This window comes from Thalassophryne amazonica, chromosome 19 (assembly GCF_902500255.1).
Source record: "Thalassophryne amazonica chromosome 19, fThaAma1.1, whole genome shotgun sequence".
In the NCBI taxonomy this organism is placed as follows: Eukaryota; Metazoa; Chordata; class Actinopteri; order Batrachoidiformes; family Batrachoididae; genus Thalassophryne; species Thalassophryne amazonica.
The window spans coordinates 10,680,405-10,696,072 of NC_047121.1; the positions used below are offsets into that span (position 1 = coordinate 10,680,405).

Sequence of the window (15,668 nt, forward strand, 5' to 3'; positions counted from 1 at the left end):
TTTTTCCAAAACTGTGAGGCACATCCAAATGGATACCATTCAACAAATTAAGCTGGTTTTCGGTCAAACTTTTAACGGCTGATGAGAGATTTTGGATTGTTTCTATCGCTGTAAGGACTTCCCACGGAGCGGGACGTCGCGCAGCGCTCCGAGGTGACGTCGTCATCCTGTTTCAAGCTGAAAACCTCCAAATTTAAGCCTCTGTTGAACCAGGACGTTGTGAGAGAACAGAGAACTTTCAGAAGAGGTCGGAATCAGCAGTTTATCCGGACATTCCACTGTTAAAGATTTTTTTAATGAAAGACGTGCGGATGGATTGGTGCGTCGGGTCGCAGCCGGCGCATCGCGCCCGCCACAGGGAAAACACCTCCGTGTTGATAACCATTTGTAAAATCCAGGCGGCTTTTGGTGGCTTTCAGTTGAGTGAGTATCTGAGAAATTGTTTAACAGCGGGACATGTTCCAACTTGCCGACTCGCCAATCCGTCCACACGTCTTTCATTAAAAAAATCTCCTTTAACAGTGGAATGTCCGGATAAACTGCTGATTCCGACCTCTTCTGAAAGTTCTCTGTTCTCTCACGACATCCTGGGTCAAACAGAGGCTTAAATATGGAGGTTTTCAGCTTGAAACAGGATGACGACGTCGCCTCGGAGCGCTGCACGACGTCCCGCTCCGTGGGAAGTCCTTACAGCGATAGAAACAATCCAAAATCTCTCATCAGCCGTTAAAATTTTCACCGAAAACCAGCTTAATTTGTCAAATGGTGTCCACTCGGATGTGCCTCACAGTTTTGGAAAAAATTTTGATGAAGCACAGCGCCAGTCTCTCAGCAACTTCTCAGACAAAGGAATTCCGACGAGGGGGCTGGACCACTCCTTCCACAAGGCGTGCTCACAGGTGAATTACGTCACCAACAGGCATGGAAAAACTCTTGCATGCCCACAAGGGTTCAAGCTTGGCTGAAGTAATCAAATCAAATCAATTTTATTTATATAGCGCCAAATCACAACAAACAGTTGCCCCAAGGCGCTTTATATTGTAAGGCAAGGCCATACAATAATTACGGAAAAACCCCAACGGTCAAAACGACCCCCTGTGAGCAAGCACTTGGCGACAGTGGGAAGGAAAAACTCCCTTTTAACAGGAAGAAACCTCCAGCAGAACCAGGCTCAGGGAGGGGCAGTCTTCTACTGGGACTGGTTGGGGCTGAGGGAGAGAACCAGGAAAAAGACATGCTGTGGAGGGGAGCAGAGATCGATCACTAATGATTAAATGCAGAGTGGTGCATACAGAGCAAAAAGAGAAAGAAACACTCAGTGCATCATGGGAACCCCCCAGCAGTCTAAGTCTATAGCAGCATAACTAAGGGATGGTTCAGGGTCACCTGATCCAGCCCTAACTATAAGCTTTAGCAAAAAGGAAAGTTTTAAGCCTAATCTTAAAAGTAGAGAGGGTGTCTGTCTCCCTGATCTGAATTGGGAGCTGGTTCCACAGGAGAGGAGCCTGAAAGCTGAAGGCTCTGCCTCTCATTCTACTCTTACAAACCCTAGGAACTACAAGTAAGCCTGCAGTCTGAGAGCGAAGCGCTCTATTGGGGTGATATGGTACTATGAGGTCCCTAAGATAAGATGGGACCTGATTATTCAAAACCTTATAAGTAAGAAGAAGAATTTTAAATTCTATTCTAGAATTAACAGGAAGCCAATGAAGAGAGGCCAATATTTGAATCACACGTGATTCAAATCCATATGGTTTTTTAAATAATAAGGTAATATTATAATAATAGGTCGAATACTTTTCTAATAGACCTCGTATTTGTTATATTTTTTGGAATATGTCACTTTTTTCCTCTTCTTTTTGGTTTGGGAGGTTCTGCAACTTATATAAAGAAAAATGACACATTCATTAATGATAATAATAGTAGTAATAATAATAATAACTACATCGTGCTTTCCCAGGAATCAAATCCCTAAACGGAATAAACACCAATAATAAAAGTTCACTATACCAATACACAAAACTCAGAAATTAAAGAGCTGATTTAAAAAAAATCAAATTGGACTCTGGTTTTTCTTGTAGTGTTTCCAACGCTGTGGGGGCGTCAATGTGTAGGTACAGACAACGGATTTTTGAGGTCATGTCATATCATGCAGGTGCAGATTTTTTTTATTTTATCCAGCTTTCATATTGTGCAAAAGCGGTTTTCGTGTTGAAAAAAATCTGTCTTAAGTTGAATTTGTGCTGTTCAGACTCAGACAAAACCTGTCTTTCTTAAGCAGGATATGGCTGTATCCTCCTTAAGACAGATTGCCAACATCAGTGTGAAGGGGGTTTTTAGAAACAGCACAGGCTGTGGTGTGCACATGTGCTACACTGAGTTCCTGTCTGTTGTTAAACTCACCCACCAGGGAAACACTGGTACAAAGTGACTTCCACGTACAGAAATAAAGCTGTGACTTACACTCCATATATATATATATATATATATATGTGTGTGTATGTATGTGTGTGTAATTCTGAGGATCTCCCCAGAGCAGCCTGGTCAAGCAAATTTTAAAACTTTTCAAAAATTAACGTGTTGCAAACGTGCACATTGGTGCTTGTGTGGTATGTTTGATGGTTGAAGCCAGACCGGTCCCAGTTGCTGAGTCACAGGTAACTGGGACCAAGTCCTGTTCACAATAATCCTTTTCCCAGCACAGCAAGTCTTTTCTTCTGGTCTGTCAGGTGACAGTTGAGCCCCAGTTTGAATTAAACATAGTCTGCACTGCTGAAGAACAGCATGAGGCAGATTTCTGTGACGTTGCTTCAAACTTTCACTGTAGTTGTACTTTAAAAGTGTTTTTTTTTTTTATTGATTGACGTGTGCTGAACAGCGTCTGTGATGCGTTTCCTGTGCCGTAGGACCCCAGTGAGCTGAGATGCCCCCTGGTGCCCCTGAGCCGGAGCAGCCGGCTGGTCAGTCGTCTGATTGAAATGCTCCCGGAGAACCACGGCCAGTACAGCCTGGCTCTGCACCTCCTGGAGGCCACGGAGGTCGTCAGCACCGAGGACTGACCAGCAGGGGGCAGCGTGAGGGGACACAGAGAGCTCGATGTGAAGCCAACAGAGTGCATTTGTGTGCACGCAGGAGAAGATGCTCGAGGTCCTCTCAGATATCATAGACACTCTGCTCTTCACCTTACGTTAAATACGTTGAATTCATCCTCGCAGAACATCGTTTAACCTCATCACATTTACTGAACATGGAAGATGAATTATACAGAACATGTGATAATAAAATGTTCTTTGACAACTGATCGAGGACAATTTCATGTTCATTTGTCTGCTAAATAGGATTTTGTCCGTTTAGGAACATGAATTTAATTTTTAAGTCACCCTGCTCCGAAATATCTTTTAATCTCTTCAGTATGTTAGAAACCTGCCATATGACATCACAAAGACCTGTATGTTTGGACTTCCTGCCTTATGATGTCGCAAGGACCTACAGCGCGCTCCTCTTTCAGCTGGTGGTTACTGCACTGGCTGAGGGACGCGCTCTGTGTGCTGCTTCTGATTTTGTCTTTATGACCAGTCTTTTGTGATATTTTGTGCCATATTACATCTGTCCAACTTGCTCCTTCCCATTTCTTCTCATGTATAACAGTGATTATTTTCAATGGATGCTATATTATATTCTGTCTGTTGACCTGTTCAAGGTATAATTCCACCTCTTCACCGGTCAGCTCTGACAGTCTCCGCCCCTTGGCATGAGTGTGGATAAAGTATATTTTGTATATATGCAGCTAGCTGTGCCTGTACGCCTATGTTCACCCGCTGGACTAATCCAGTGCAGAATAAAGCGCTTAACTGTTAAAAACACCAGTGTGGTTACGTCACTCTGTACGGTGTAGGTGAAGGAACAGTTTGTATTTATACTGATTCGTCTTTAAACACTGCAGATTATATTGTTTCACTTTTGTCCAGTAGGAGGCAGAAAGTACAACAATCATATTTAACAGATTCAACTTTATTTTCAGACATTTCTCAAACTTCCTTTCAAAACGAGACAGATTTTATAAACATATAAAAAGTGAACTCGCCCACAGTATCACTAACTGGTTGATTTACACCTCCAGGAGAAAAGTGCCTCCACATCTGGCTTTTCTTCATAAATGTGAATAAAGACAACCTGTGATCTCAGTATAATAAACAGTAAAGCGTCTGCACGATTGCACACTGATAACGTGATGGAGATGTGGTTTGGAATTTTACACTGGTTTAAGTGCGTAACAATGACACCCAAAACAAACAAACAGCAAACTGAAAATACATTTCCCTGTTTTAGAAGGGTTGCATTTGGCAGCAGGATAGTAAAGGTCAAAAGGTCACCTTATATGTAGACAGGAAACAATCGAACCCTCAAACTAGGCAGAGCCACTGAACATTCAGAAGAAAAGGTGAGAAAGAAAACAATTCTGTCACAGAAAAACCAGACTGCTAGAAAGATTTTACGCTGATGACAGTTTCACTTTTATTTAGTGATTTTGCAGACACAAATGATGAGAGCTGGAAAGTAACATTTTTCTGCCTCAGTCTCACACCCATCTGCAGGATGCACAAATGCTTCATGAGCGTGTTTCTGTTCCTCCAAAATCTGAGGTCTCTTGAAACAGCCATGATTGGCCGTTAACCGCAATGGCGATGTTGCGCTCTCAGTGATCCTGTGAAACAACATCGTGGCAGCGCGGGCACAAACAGTCTGCTGACTCGGAGGTGTAGCGGCGGCAGCGTGGGCATCGAGCAGCAGCGGTGGGAACCGCGGCGACACTGTAGGAACTGTCCTCACGGATCACACCGCCTGTACAAACAAACATACAGCTGCTCATTGAAACAGAAGAACATCTGAAGTAGAACACACTAATTAAGTTACAGTGCATCCAGAAAGTATTCACAGTACTTCACTTTTTCCACATTTTGTTATGTTAAGTCGTATTCCAAAATGGAGTGAATTCATTTTTTCCCCTAAAAATTCTACTTCCAATTTTTGCAAACTGATTAAAACATAGAAAAGTAAGAAAACATGTACGTAAGTATTTACACCCTTTGCTCAATACTTTGTTGATGCACCTTTGGCAGCAATTACAGCCTCAAGTCATCTTGAATATGATGTCACAAGCTTGGTGCCTAGTAACCGTGGAAACCTTGGGGAATCCCCCTGGCAGATCTATGTGCAAGCATTCTGGGGTGTGCCATGAATCATATGAATGCAGTATGTGCACATAATTAAAATTAAATTGTCATTTCAGCACTAGAAATACTTCACAAATTAGCCATAATTGGATGCTTAAATTAACCAAGAAGGAGTTTCATAAAGAAGGTCATATTTATAACACATAAAGTAGATACTAATACCTTCAAAATGGAATCAGTTTGAAAAATTTTATTTACTGCCCACATGAGCTTTTCTTGTAATAAAATTCGACCACAAAGTTTTTTTTCAGATTTCAGTGGTTTCTCCCACAATAACAGTTTACCACAGATATGCCAAATTTACATATTTCATAGCCAGTATAGCTGCATTAAGGAGCCAAGAAATGGAAAGGCTTCTTTGAATGTAATGGTATGCTTCAGTGTCTCAAACATGGATCAGGGCTCGAAATAGTACGTGCATGTGTGCTAGTTTGTGCACATATTATTCGAGCAGTGCACGAAATTTTATACTGCACTTGCACTGGTGCAAGTAAGGTTATCCAAGTTTTATCAACTGTAAGCACCAGTAGAATGAACCAATAAAGGAATAAATAAGGAAAAAACAATTTCCAGTGTGTTGTCTTCGTCTTCCCTGCGTTTTATGACTCAGACACACGGAGCGAGTTGCTCTGCTCTATTTGTTGTGTTTGCACGTGCACATGTAAACAAAGAAAAGAGGAAAAAAAACTGGCTGGCTGCGGGTCACCATTTGTTTTATTATACATCTGTGTAGTTAATAAAATTATCTTCACGGATGATTAGTTCATGCGCGCACGTAAAAAAAAAAAAAAAAAAGATGGTTGTCGCTGCCGTTCCTTTACGGAACCCGGGAGACAACACAAAGTGATATTTTTTTCTGGCCATGATAATTTGTGCACACGTTTTCCTTTAACTGAGCAGACGAATTAATAAACGTGCTCTCAAATTAATAAAACGTGCGCACGTTTACCCTTAATTGAGCCCTCGAATTAATAAAACGTGCGCACGTTTTCCAAAATTAACTTCATAATATGACCTAAATTGTCATCCTCACGACGGGGAGACGCTTCGACCTCAGCATCCTTTTTAATGTGCTTAAACTCCAGATGATGCCATGCTGGGCAGCTGGAGCCCAACCAATAATGAATTTTTTGAGGCCAATGCCGATAACGATATTTGTATGAAAAAATGCTGATAATCGATAAATCGGCTGATTTGCCGATAGCTAATAAATCAGCCGATATATTTTTTTAAATGAATAAAATGTTCTTTTTTGGACCTTTAACAAAAATGGTATGAGCTAAAAGCTGAAGCTTTGTCCTCATATTGATTAACTTTTTCAAGTTCAAAAAATGCAATTGTAACAGTTAGGGGGCTATTCAAACGGGCCAAGTATTAAGATATCACTCCTGAAAACGATCTTTGTCATATCACGTGAGGTAAATCTGCCCTACGATTGGATTTTGGAAAACCATGTGACGGAGAACCAATTCTGATTGGACACTCACATTGCGCACGTCATCACACATCTTCTATGAGGAGTACCAAGATGGCCGACGGTGGATCAAAAGTCAGCGGAGTTAACTTTTCAGCAAAAAAAAAAAAAAAGTATGTTTCTATCTCATAACATTAAAAAGTTATTTACAATTTAGTAAACCTTGGTCCCAGCCATCGTAAGCCCCAGAGGGTTAATGGCGAACGGCAGTAATTCCCAGAACCCTTCCAGACGAGCAGTGAATTTGAATGTTTCAACCTCTTAGCAATAAACGAAAGTTTTTCATACTAGAAATAAGGTCTACACAACGTGGGCTTAATAAAAAGCGTGACCGATGCAATGAAGCACATTTGACACATTACTACATAAACTGAGTTAATCAAACTGAGTTGAACTGAAACTGGAGAAATGTGGGGTGAAGTTATTACAAACAACATCCTTATAAACTTACTTGTATGCTTTTGTCAGCCGATCAGTGCAGTGTGACAGCGAACTACAGGGGCCAGTGATGAACACATTTAAGCAGGGGTATAAGCAGCTCTCAGTTGAATGGAGTCAGACCTCCATCTACTGGACAAATGGTGCAAGGACATTTTACATTGCCGACACAAACATTATTTCAGTAACTGTTCTGTTCATGAGAAATTATCGGGGTTCTATCGGCAAAATTTCAGCTGATAGTGAGTACTTTGAAAAGGGCTTATATTGATGATATCGGCCAGCCGATATATCGGTCAGGCTCTAGCCCAAACCATGATGATACACCCTGACCAGATCCATTTCTAATGGGGAAATGTATTACACTGTCTCCTGGTTTGTTGACTAATAGTCAGCATTGATGTGTCAAGACAATATTGAGTGCACGTTTTACAAATTGTGGCCACGTTTAAGTAGATTGTGCCCTTGTTTTACTCAAACGATGCTTAAACGTGTGCAAAATATAAAACGTGCGCACATTCTCTCCACATGCAAACATTTTGCGATGACACTTCCAGGGCTCCGTAGTTCCTCACTCCCCCCCTACTCCCCTGAAACTCTGTCATAATTGTGTTATAAACCAGTCACCATTTATTTTATTATCACTCTGGTAGTTAATAAATAAAATAATCTTCACGGACAATTCGTTCGCTAGCGAGCATGTGAAAAAAAAAAAACAAACTGATGGGAGAGCAGCAGCAGTGGCAAACTCTCCCCACAGAGGAATTAAGAGTCTGACACATCAGAGGAGTTTTAAGGTTGATATAAGACTGACCTTTGGTTGTGCAAGTAACTTTTTTTTTTGTGCAAGTAAATTTTTTGTTACTAGCACCAGTGCAAGTAGGTTAAAGAAATGTATTTTGACCCCTGTGGATGCTCGCAATGGTCAATGTAATATTTTCCATAGTTTGAGCATACAGTTATATAGTTTGAGCATGTTTGACTATAGTCAAAGTCTGGGTGTCCATGACAACTGCCACAGACAATTTCAGGCCTCTAAGTCCATTATTTGCTGAGATATTCTACCTTGAACATGGCTCCAGAAATGATGACCATAATTTTTGCCTAAAAAAACGGCAGACCCCATGCACACTAAATTGGCCATATCTCAGAAACTACTTGGCCCACAGGCCTCAAACTTCAGATTTGTTGTTCTGAATACTCTGGGAATATTTGATTAAAATTTAAAGAAAATCTGAAACAAAGTGAGTGAGGCCCCTCAAATATTCGTGATTGACATGGAATGACCCAGATACATTCAAGGTGGCGGTGGGATTACACCAAGGATCAACTCTAAGTTCTTTCTTGTTTGCAATGGTGATGGACAGGTTGACCGATGAGATCAGACAGGAGTCTCCATGGACAATGAAGTTTGCAGATGACAGTGTGAACTGTGGTGAGAGCAGGATAAGATGCAAATGCAGAGGTGAGGATATGCTCTGGAGAGAAGGGGAATGAAACTCAATCAGAGCAAGACTGAGTACATTTGGTGAATGAGAGAGATCCGGTGGAATCATGCAGTTGCAAGGAGTGGAGATAGTTAAAGGTAGATGAGTTTAAATACTTGGGATCAGGTATCTAAAGTAATGTAGAGTGTGGTAGAGAGGTGAAGAAGAGAGTGCAGGCAGGGTGGAGTGGGTGGAGAAAGGTGGCAGGAGTGATTTGTTACAGAAGGATATTTGCAAAAGTATCCTTCTGGCCTCTACTGGTGGTTGGCTCTCACTGCGGTATTGTATCACTTCCTGTTCCAGAGCACAGTGGTGTTTTGCTGTATCTGTTAACTGTTTAATCTGCGCAGTTAGATTGATCTAGCTTGCCTAGATAACGATTGTTTCACAGTGTAATCTTCACGTGCCTTAACTAAAGTCCACTCCCTCTGCGAATCACCCTCTAAATTATTTACACATTATTCACTTTGTGTGTTTTTAGGAATCCGCTAGCTAGCGCAGCTACTAGCTCTTAGCCGGTTTAGCATGGCGGCTTCTCCTGTCTCTCATGCACTTTTCTGCTCTGGGTGTGAAATGTTTAGTTATTCCTCGGCCTCCTTTAGCAGTAATGGTACTTGTAATAAGTGTAGCTTATTCGTAGCTTTGGAGGCCAGGCTGGGTGAATTGGAGACTCAGCTCCGCACCTTGGAAAATTCTACAGCTAGCCAGGCCCCTGTAGTCGGTGCGGACCAAGGTAGCTTAGCCGCCGTTAGTTTCCCTCTGGCAGATCCCGAGCAGCCGGGAAAGCAGGCCGACTGGGTGACTGTGAGGAGGAAGCGTAGTTCTAAACAGAAGCCCCGTGTACACCGCCAACCCATTCACATTTCTAACAGTTTTTCCCCACTCAATGACACACCCGCCGAGGATCAAACTCTGGTTATTGGCGACTCTGTTTTGAGAAATGTGAAGTTAGCGACACCAGCAACCATAGTCAAATGTCTTCCGGGGGCCAGAGCAGGCGACATTGAAGGAAATTTGAAACTGCTGGCTAAGGCTAAGCGTAAATTTGGTAAGATTGTAATTCACGTCGGCAGTAATGACACCCGGTTACGCCAATCGGAGGTCACTAAAATTAACATTGAATCGGTGTGTAACTTTGCAAAAACAATGTCGGACTCTATAGTTTTCTCTGGGCCCCTCCCCAATCGGACCGGGAGTGACATGTTTAGCCGCATGTTCTCCTTGAATTGCTGGCTGGCTGAGTGGTGTCCAAAAAATGAGGTGGGCTTCATAGATAATTGGCAAAGCTTCTGGGGAAAACCTGGTCTTGTTAGGAGAGACGGCATCCATCCCACTTTGGATGGAGCAGCTCTCATTTCTAGAAATCTGGCCAATTTTCTTAAATCCTCCAAACCGTGACTATCCAGGGTTGGGACCAGGAAGCAGAGTTGTAGTCTTACACAACTCTCTGCAGCTTCTCTCCCCCTACCATCCCCTCATTACCCCATCCCCGTAGAGACGGTGCCTGCTCCCAGACCACCAATAACCAGCAAAAATCTATTTAAGCATAAAAACTCAATAAGAAAAAATATAGCACCTTCAACTGCACCACAGACTAAAACAGTTAAATGTGGTCTATTAAACATTAGGTCTCTCTCTTCTAAGTCCCAGTTGGTAAATGATATAATAATTGATCAACATATTGATTTATTCTGCCTTACAGAAACCTGGTTACAGCAGGATGAATATGTTAGTTTAAATGAGTCAACACCCCCGAGTCACACTAACTGTCAGAATGCTCGTAGCACGGGCCGAGGCGGAGGATTAGCAGCAATCTTCCATTCCAGCTTATTAATTAATCAAAAACCCAGACAGAGCTTTAATTCATTTGAAAGCTTGACTCTTAGTCTTGTCCATCCAAATTGGAAGTCCCAAAAACCAGTTTTATTTGTTATTATCTATCGTCCACCTGGTCGTTACTGTGAGTTTCTCTGTGAATTTTCAGACCTTTTGTCTGACTTAGTGCTTAGCTCAGATAAGATAATTATAGTGAGCGATTTTAACATCCACACAGATGCTGAGAATGACAGCCTCAACACTGCATTTAATCTATTATTAGACTCAATTGGCTTTGCTCAAAATGTAAATGAGTCCACCCACCACTTTAATCATATCTTAGATCTTGTTCTGACTTATGGTATGGAAATTGAAGACTTAACAGTATTCCCTGAAAACTCCCTTCTGTCTGATCATTTCTTAATAACATTTACATTTACTCTGATGGACTACCCAGCAGTGGGGAATAAGTTTCATTACACTAGAAGTCTTTCAGAAAGCGCTGTAACTAGGTTTAAGGATATGATTCCTTCTTTATGTTCTCTAATGCCATATACCAACACAGTGCAGAGTAGCGACCTAAACTCTGTGAGATAGAGTATCTCGTCAATAGTTTTACATCCTCATTGAAGACAACTTTGGATGCTGTAGCTCCTCTGAAAAACAGAGCTTTAAATCAGAAGCACTTCGTGGTATAACTCACAAACTCGCAGCTTAAAGCAGATAACCCGTAAGTTGGAGAGGAAATGGCGTCTCACTAATTTAGAAGATCTTCACTTAGCCTGCTTTCAGTGATGCCGGTATTTGGTTAGACTCTTTCTCTCCGATTGTTCTGTCTGAGTTATTTTCATTAGTTACTTCATCCAAACCATCAACATGTCTATTAGACCCCATTCCTACCAGGCTGCTCAAGGAAGCCCTACCATTATTTAATGCTTCGATCTTAAATATGATCAATCTATCTTTATTAGTTGGCTATGTACCACAGGCTTTTAAGGTGGCAGTAATTAAACCATTACTTAAAAAGCCATCACTTGACCCAGCGATCTTAGCTAATTATAGGCCAATGTCCAACCTTCCTTTTCTCTCAAAAATTCTTGAAAGGGTAGTTGTAAAACAGCTAACTGATCATCTGCAGAGGAATGGTCTATTTGAAGAGTTTCAGTCAGGTTTTAGAATTCATCATAGTACAGAAACAGCATTAGTGAAGGTTACAAATGATCTTCTTATGGCCTCAGACAGTGGACTCATCTCTGTGCTTGTTCTGTTAGACCTCAGTGCTGCTTTTGATACTGTTGACCATAAAATTTTATTACAGAGATTAGAGCATGCCATAGGTATTAAAGGCACTGCGCTGCGGTGGTTTGAATCATATTTATCTAATAGATTACAATTTGTTCATGTAAATGGGGAATCTTCTTCACAGACTAAGGTTAATTATGGAGTTCCACACGGTTCTGTGCTAGGACCAATTTTATTCACTTTATACATGCTTCCCTTAGGCAGTATTATTAGACGGCATTGCTTAAATTTTCATTGTTACGCAGATGATACCCAGCTTTATCTATCCATGAAGCCAGAGGACACACACCAATTAGCTAAACTGCAGGATTGTCTTACAGACATAAAGACATGGATGACCTCTAATTTCCTGCTTTTAAACTCAGATAAAACTGAAGTTATTGTACTTGGCCCCACAAATCTTAGAAACAAGGTGTCTAACCAGATCCTTACTCTGGATGGCATTACCCTGACCTCTAGTAATACTGTGAGAAATCTTGGAGTCATTTTTGATCAGGATATGTCATTCAATGTGCATATTAAACAAATATGTAGGACTGCTTTTTTGCATTTACGCAATATCTCTAAAATTAGAAAGGTCTTGTCTCAGAGTGATGCTGAAAAACTAGTTCATGCATTTATTTCCTCTAGGCTGGACTATTGTAATTCATTATTATCAGGTTGTCCTAAAAGTTCCCTAAAAAGCCTTCAGTTAATTCAAAATGCTGCAGCTAGAGTACTGACGGGGACTAGAAGGAGAGAGCATATCTCACCCATATTGGCCTCTCTTCATTGGCTTCCTGTTAATTCTAGAATATAATTTAAAATTCTTCTTCTTACTTATAAGGTTTTGAATAATCAGGTCCCATCTTATCTTAGGGACCTCGTAGTACCATATCACCCCAATAGAGCGCTTCGCTCTCAGACTGCAGGCTTACTTGTAGTTCCTAGGGTTTGTAAGAGTAGAATGGGAGGCAGAGCCTTCAGCTTTCAGGCTCCTCTCCTGTGGAACCAGCTCCCAATTCAGATCAGGGAGACAGACACCCTCTCTACTTTTAAGATTAGGCTTAAAACTTTCCTTTTTGCTAAAGCTTATAGTTAGGGCTGGATCAGGTGACCCTGAACCATCCCTTAGTTATGCTGCTATAGACTTAGACTGCTGGGGGGTTCCCATGATGCACTGAGTGTTTCTTTCTCTTTTTGCTCTGTATGCACCACTCTGCATTTAACCATTAGTGATTGATCTCTGCTCCCCTCCACAGCATGTCTTTTTCCTGGTTCTCTCCCTCAGCCCCAACCAGTCCCAGCAGAGCCTGGTTCTGCTGGAGGTTTCTTCCTGTTAAAAGGGAGTTTTTCCCCTTGCCAAGTGCTTGCTCACAGGGGGTCGTTTTGACCGTTGGGGTTTTTACATAATTATTGTATGGCCTTGCCTTACAATATAAGGCGCCTTGGGGCAACTGTTTGTTGTGATTTGGCGCTATATAAATAAAATTGATTGAACTGATTGAAAAGTAAAGGGGAAAGACAAGACATTAGTGAGACCAGCTATGTTGTACGGCTTAGAGACAGCAGCACTACGTAAAAGACAGAAAGTGGGCGTGGCCACCACAGAGGTGAAGATACTGTGATTTTCTTTGGGAGTGATGAGGACGGACAGGATTAGGGATGAATATATTATAGTATGAACCGTAAAAAGTTTTTTGCATATTTCCAGTTCAAAAGGACCATTTGCGGCATTTCCTAAAGTGTGCATTTGGATGGGCTAATCGATTGTATCATCTCACTCTCAGTGAGGGACATTTTGGACACAGCCTGAGAATGTCCAGTCCGCCGGATGCATGTCAGAGCTTAATGCCAGCATGTTCCTTACCTTCCAGATTGATGAGGAAGGTGCCGTAGTTCATCAGGGCGTCTGAGGGCAGGTCACGGGGTAGCGCAGTGGTCAGGTTGACTCGTGCAGCCATCATCAACTCAGCCAGCTGGGACGAGGTGGAGGAGGGCTCCTCCTGGAGGGACTGGGAGTGAGGAGGAGGAGGAGCTTTAGTTTGGAACGACACTGAAAACAAACCAGTAGCAAAACCACATCAAGGAACAGGTCATAAAATCCCACCGTGTAGCTGTTTAGCACGCAGTGGTGTCAGTGGTGAAACTATATACTGGAGAAATTAAAATCATTTTTGAATGAAAAATATCTACAAAAACAGACCCCAGGTTGAGTTCTCCTTTGCTTAGTGAAAACACTTGGTGGAGTCCACGGCTGCAGTGAAAACCCGCATCAACAGATCCCAGTAAGAGTGAAATGTGATAAAGTGGAGCTGAGCAGGCTTGGGGAGTAACGGAATACATGTAACGGCGTTACGTAATTAGGATAAAAAAAAAAAAAAAAGGTAACTGTATTCCACTACAGTTACAGAAAAAAGATGTATTCAGATTACAGGTATATTTAGCAAAAATGGGGATTACTTCGCAGGATTACAATTTTAATGCATTTTATGATATTATCCAGGGTTCTAGCTAGCGCAAACTTGCGTTACGGCCCGTTACGCTATAATTTTGGACCGTTACGCTTATTTTCAATACAGCGTCTGTAATCAACCATTTCTGCAGCGCGACTCGAAGCGTGAAGCAATGCTTCGATTCAATGGCCCGTGGCTCTTTGATTCGCTGCTCTTCAGAAGTGGTAAGTCCGCTTTTTAACCCCTCTGAAAGCCATTAAAATATCACGTGTCACATTTGTGTGGATTAAAGTCACTAACTGGGACTCTGGTCTTGTTGCAGTCGAGAAACGAGAATCGTCCTCCGTTTTGTCACAGCTTCAAACGCTGCGCGGCTCTCTGAATTAATAAAGCTCGGAATTAATAACTTCAAAACGAATCGCCGCTTTAAATAAAATGACACCTCTTACAAACGTTGCAATACAAACAATAAATTACAATCGACTAAAACGTTTTTCCTCCAAAAATGACACGTCTTGCATTCTTTATAAACATGACCTGCAGCACATCTTCAAGAGCTCAGCTCATAGGTATGGAAAGACATTCATGTCAATAATAATGTCTGAAAGGAAATGCTTTTGACAAAAACTAACAGATTTTATTTCTGTTTATGTCCAGAGATCAAGGATCCACCATGTAGAGTTTATTATGTCCAGATTTTAAGGATCCAGTAACCAATTTCATATTTATTTACTTTAAGACTCAAAATGTTGCTCAATTTCAATTTAATCATCTTATAAAGTGCCAAATTACAACAAAAGCCGTCTCAAGGTGCCTCACACAGAACAGTTCAACATAAAAAATTAAAATAAATAAATAATAATAAAAAAAAATTCAAATACCTAATTAAAAACAGAAGTAAAAGAATAAAAACTACTCATAAGAAACAGAATAAAAATAGGTTTTAAGTCTTTACTTAAAAATGTCCACGGACTCCGACTGCCTCACTGAGGGCCATGTACTGGCTAACCCAGAATGAGATTGCCCACTCAACAAACTTCCCCAGCCTTCTGCACATGATGAAGGGACTTGGGCTGTCGTACCTGGTTTTCCCCTTTGGGTACCCCCAGAATGGCCAATTTTTAGCTTGAATTTTCAAAAGCTTCCCCCCTTCACTTTGCTCCCTCGACATTACCACTACGCTAAAATTTTATCCTAGCTAGAACCCTGATATCTGTATATATTTTTTTTCTTTGAAACGAAAACGTGGACAGCATGACGTCTCCTAACCGGGCAAAATATTGATGAAGTACCTGAATGTTAATGCATTTTCAATGGAGACTCGTGACTGAACACACTCAGAAAAATGCTTGCAAAATACGTGTAAAAAATGCCATTTTGACCTGGATATCGAGCCAGTAAAATTAAATTACATTAAATTATGTCAGGAAAGTATTAAAGTTACTCGGACACACATTCCCAAATATTAGTGTTGAAAGTTACA

General features: G+C 41.3%; 2 protein-coding genes across 3 annotated transcripts in view; one reads left to right on the top strand and one right to left on the bottom strand.

The window, feature by feature from the left end:
- rab3gap2 (RAB3 GTPase activating protein subunit 2 (non-catalytic)) overlaps positions 1-3,786 on the top strand; it is a 91,726-nt gene extending 87,940 nt beyond the window's left edge. Inside the window, exon 35 of one of the 2 annotated variants that reach the window (XM_034195353.1) lies at positions 2,907-3,786. In XM_034195353.1, coding sequence (XP_034051244.1) covers positions 2,907-3,059 — 153 coding nt within the window. In that variant the 3' untranslated portion in view covers positions 3,060-3,786. The remainder of the gene's footprint in view (positions 1-2,906) is intronic. The other variant, XM_034195354.1, reaches the window with a different exon arrangement.
- A 207-nt stretch (positions 3,787-3,993) lies between these two features.
- Positions 3,994-15,668, bottom strand: part of iars2 (isoleucyl-tRNA synthetase 2, mitochondrial) — a 49,977-nt gene continuing 38,302 nt past the window's right edge. Inside the window, 2 exon segments of the mRNA XM_034195172.1 lie at positions 3,994-4,842; positions 13,600-13,744. Of these exon segments, the coding sequence (XP_034051063.1) occupies positions 4,697-4,842; positions 13,600-13,744 (291 nt within the window). The 3' untranslated portion in view covers positions 3,994-4,696.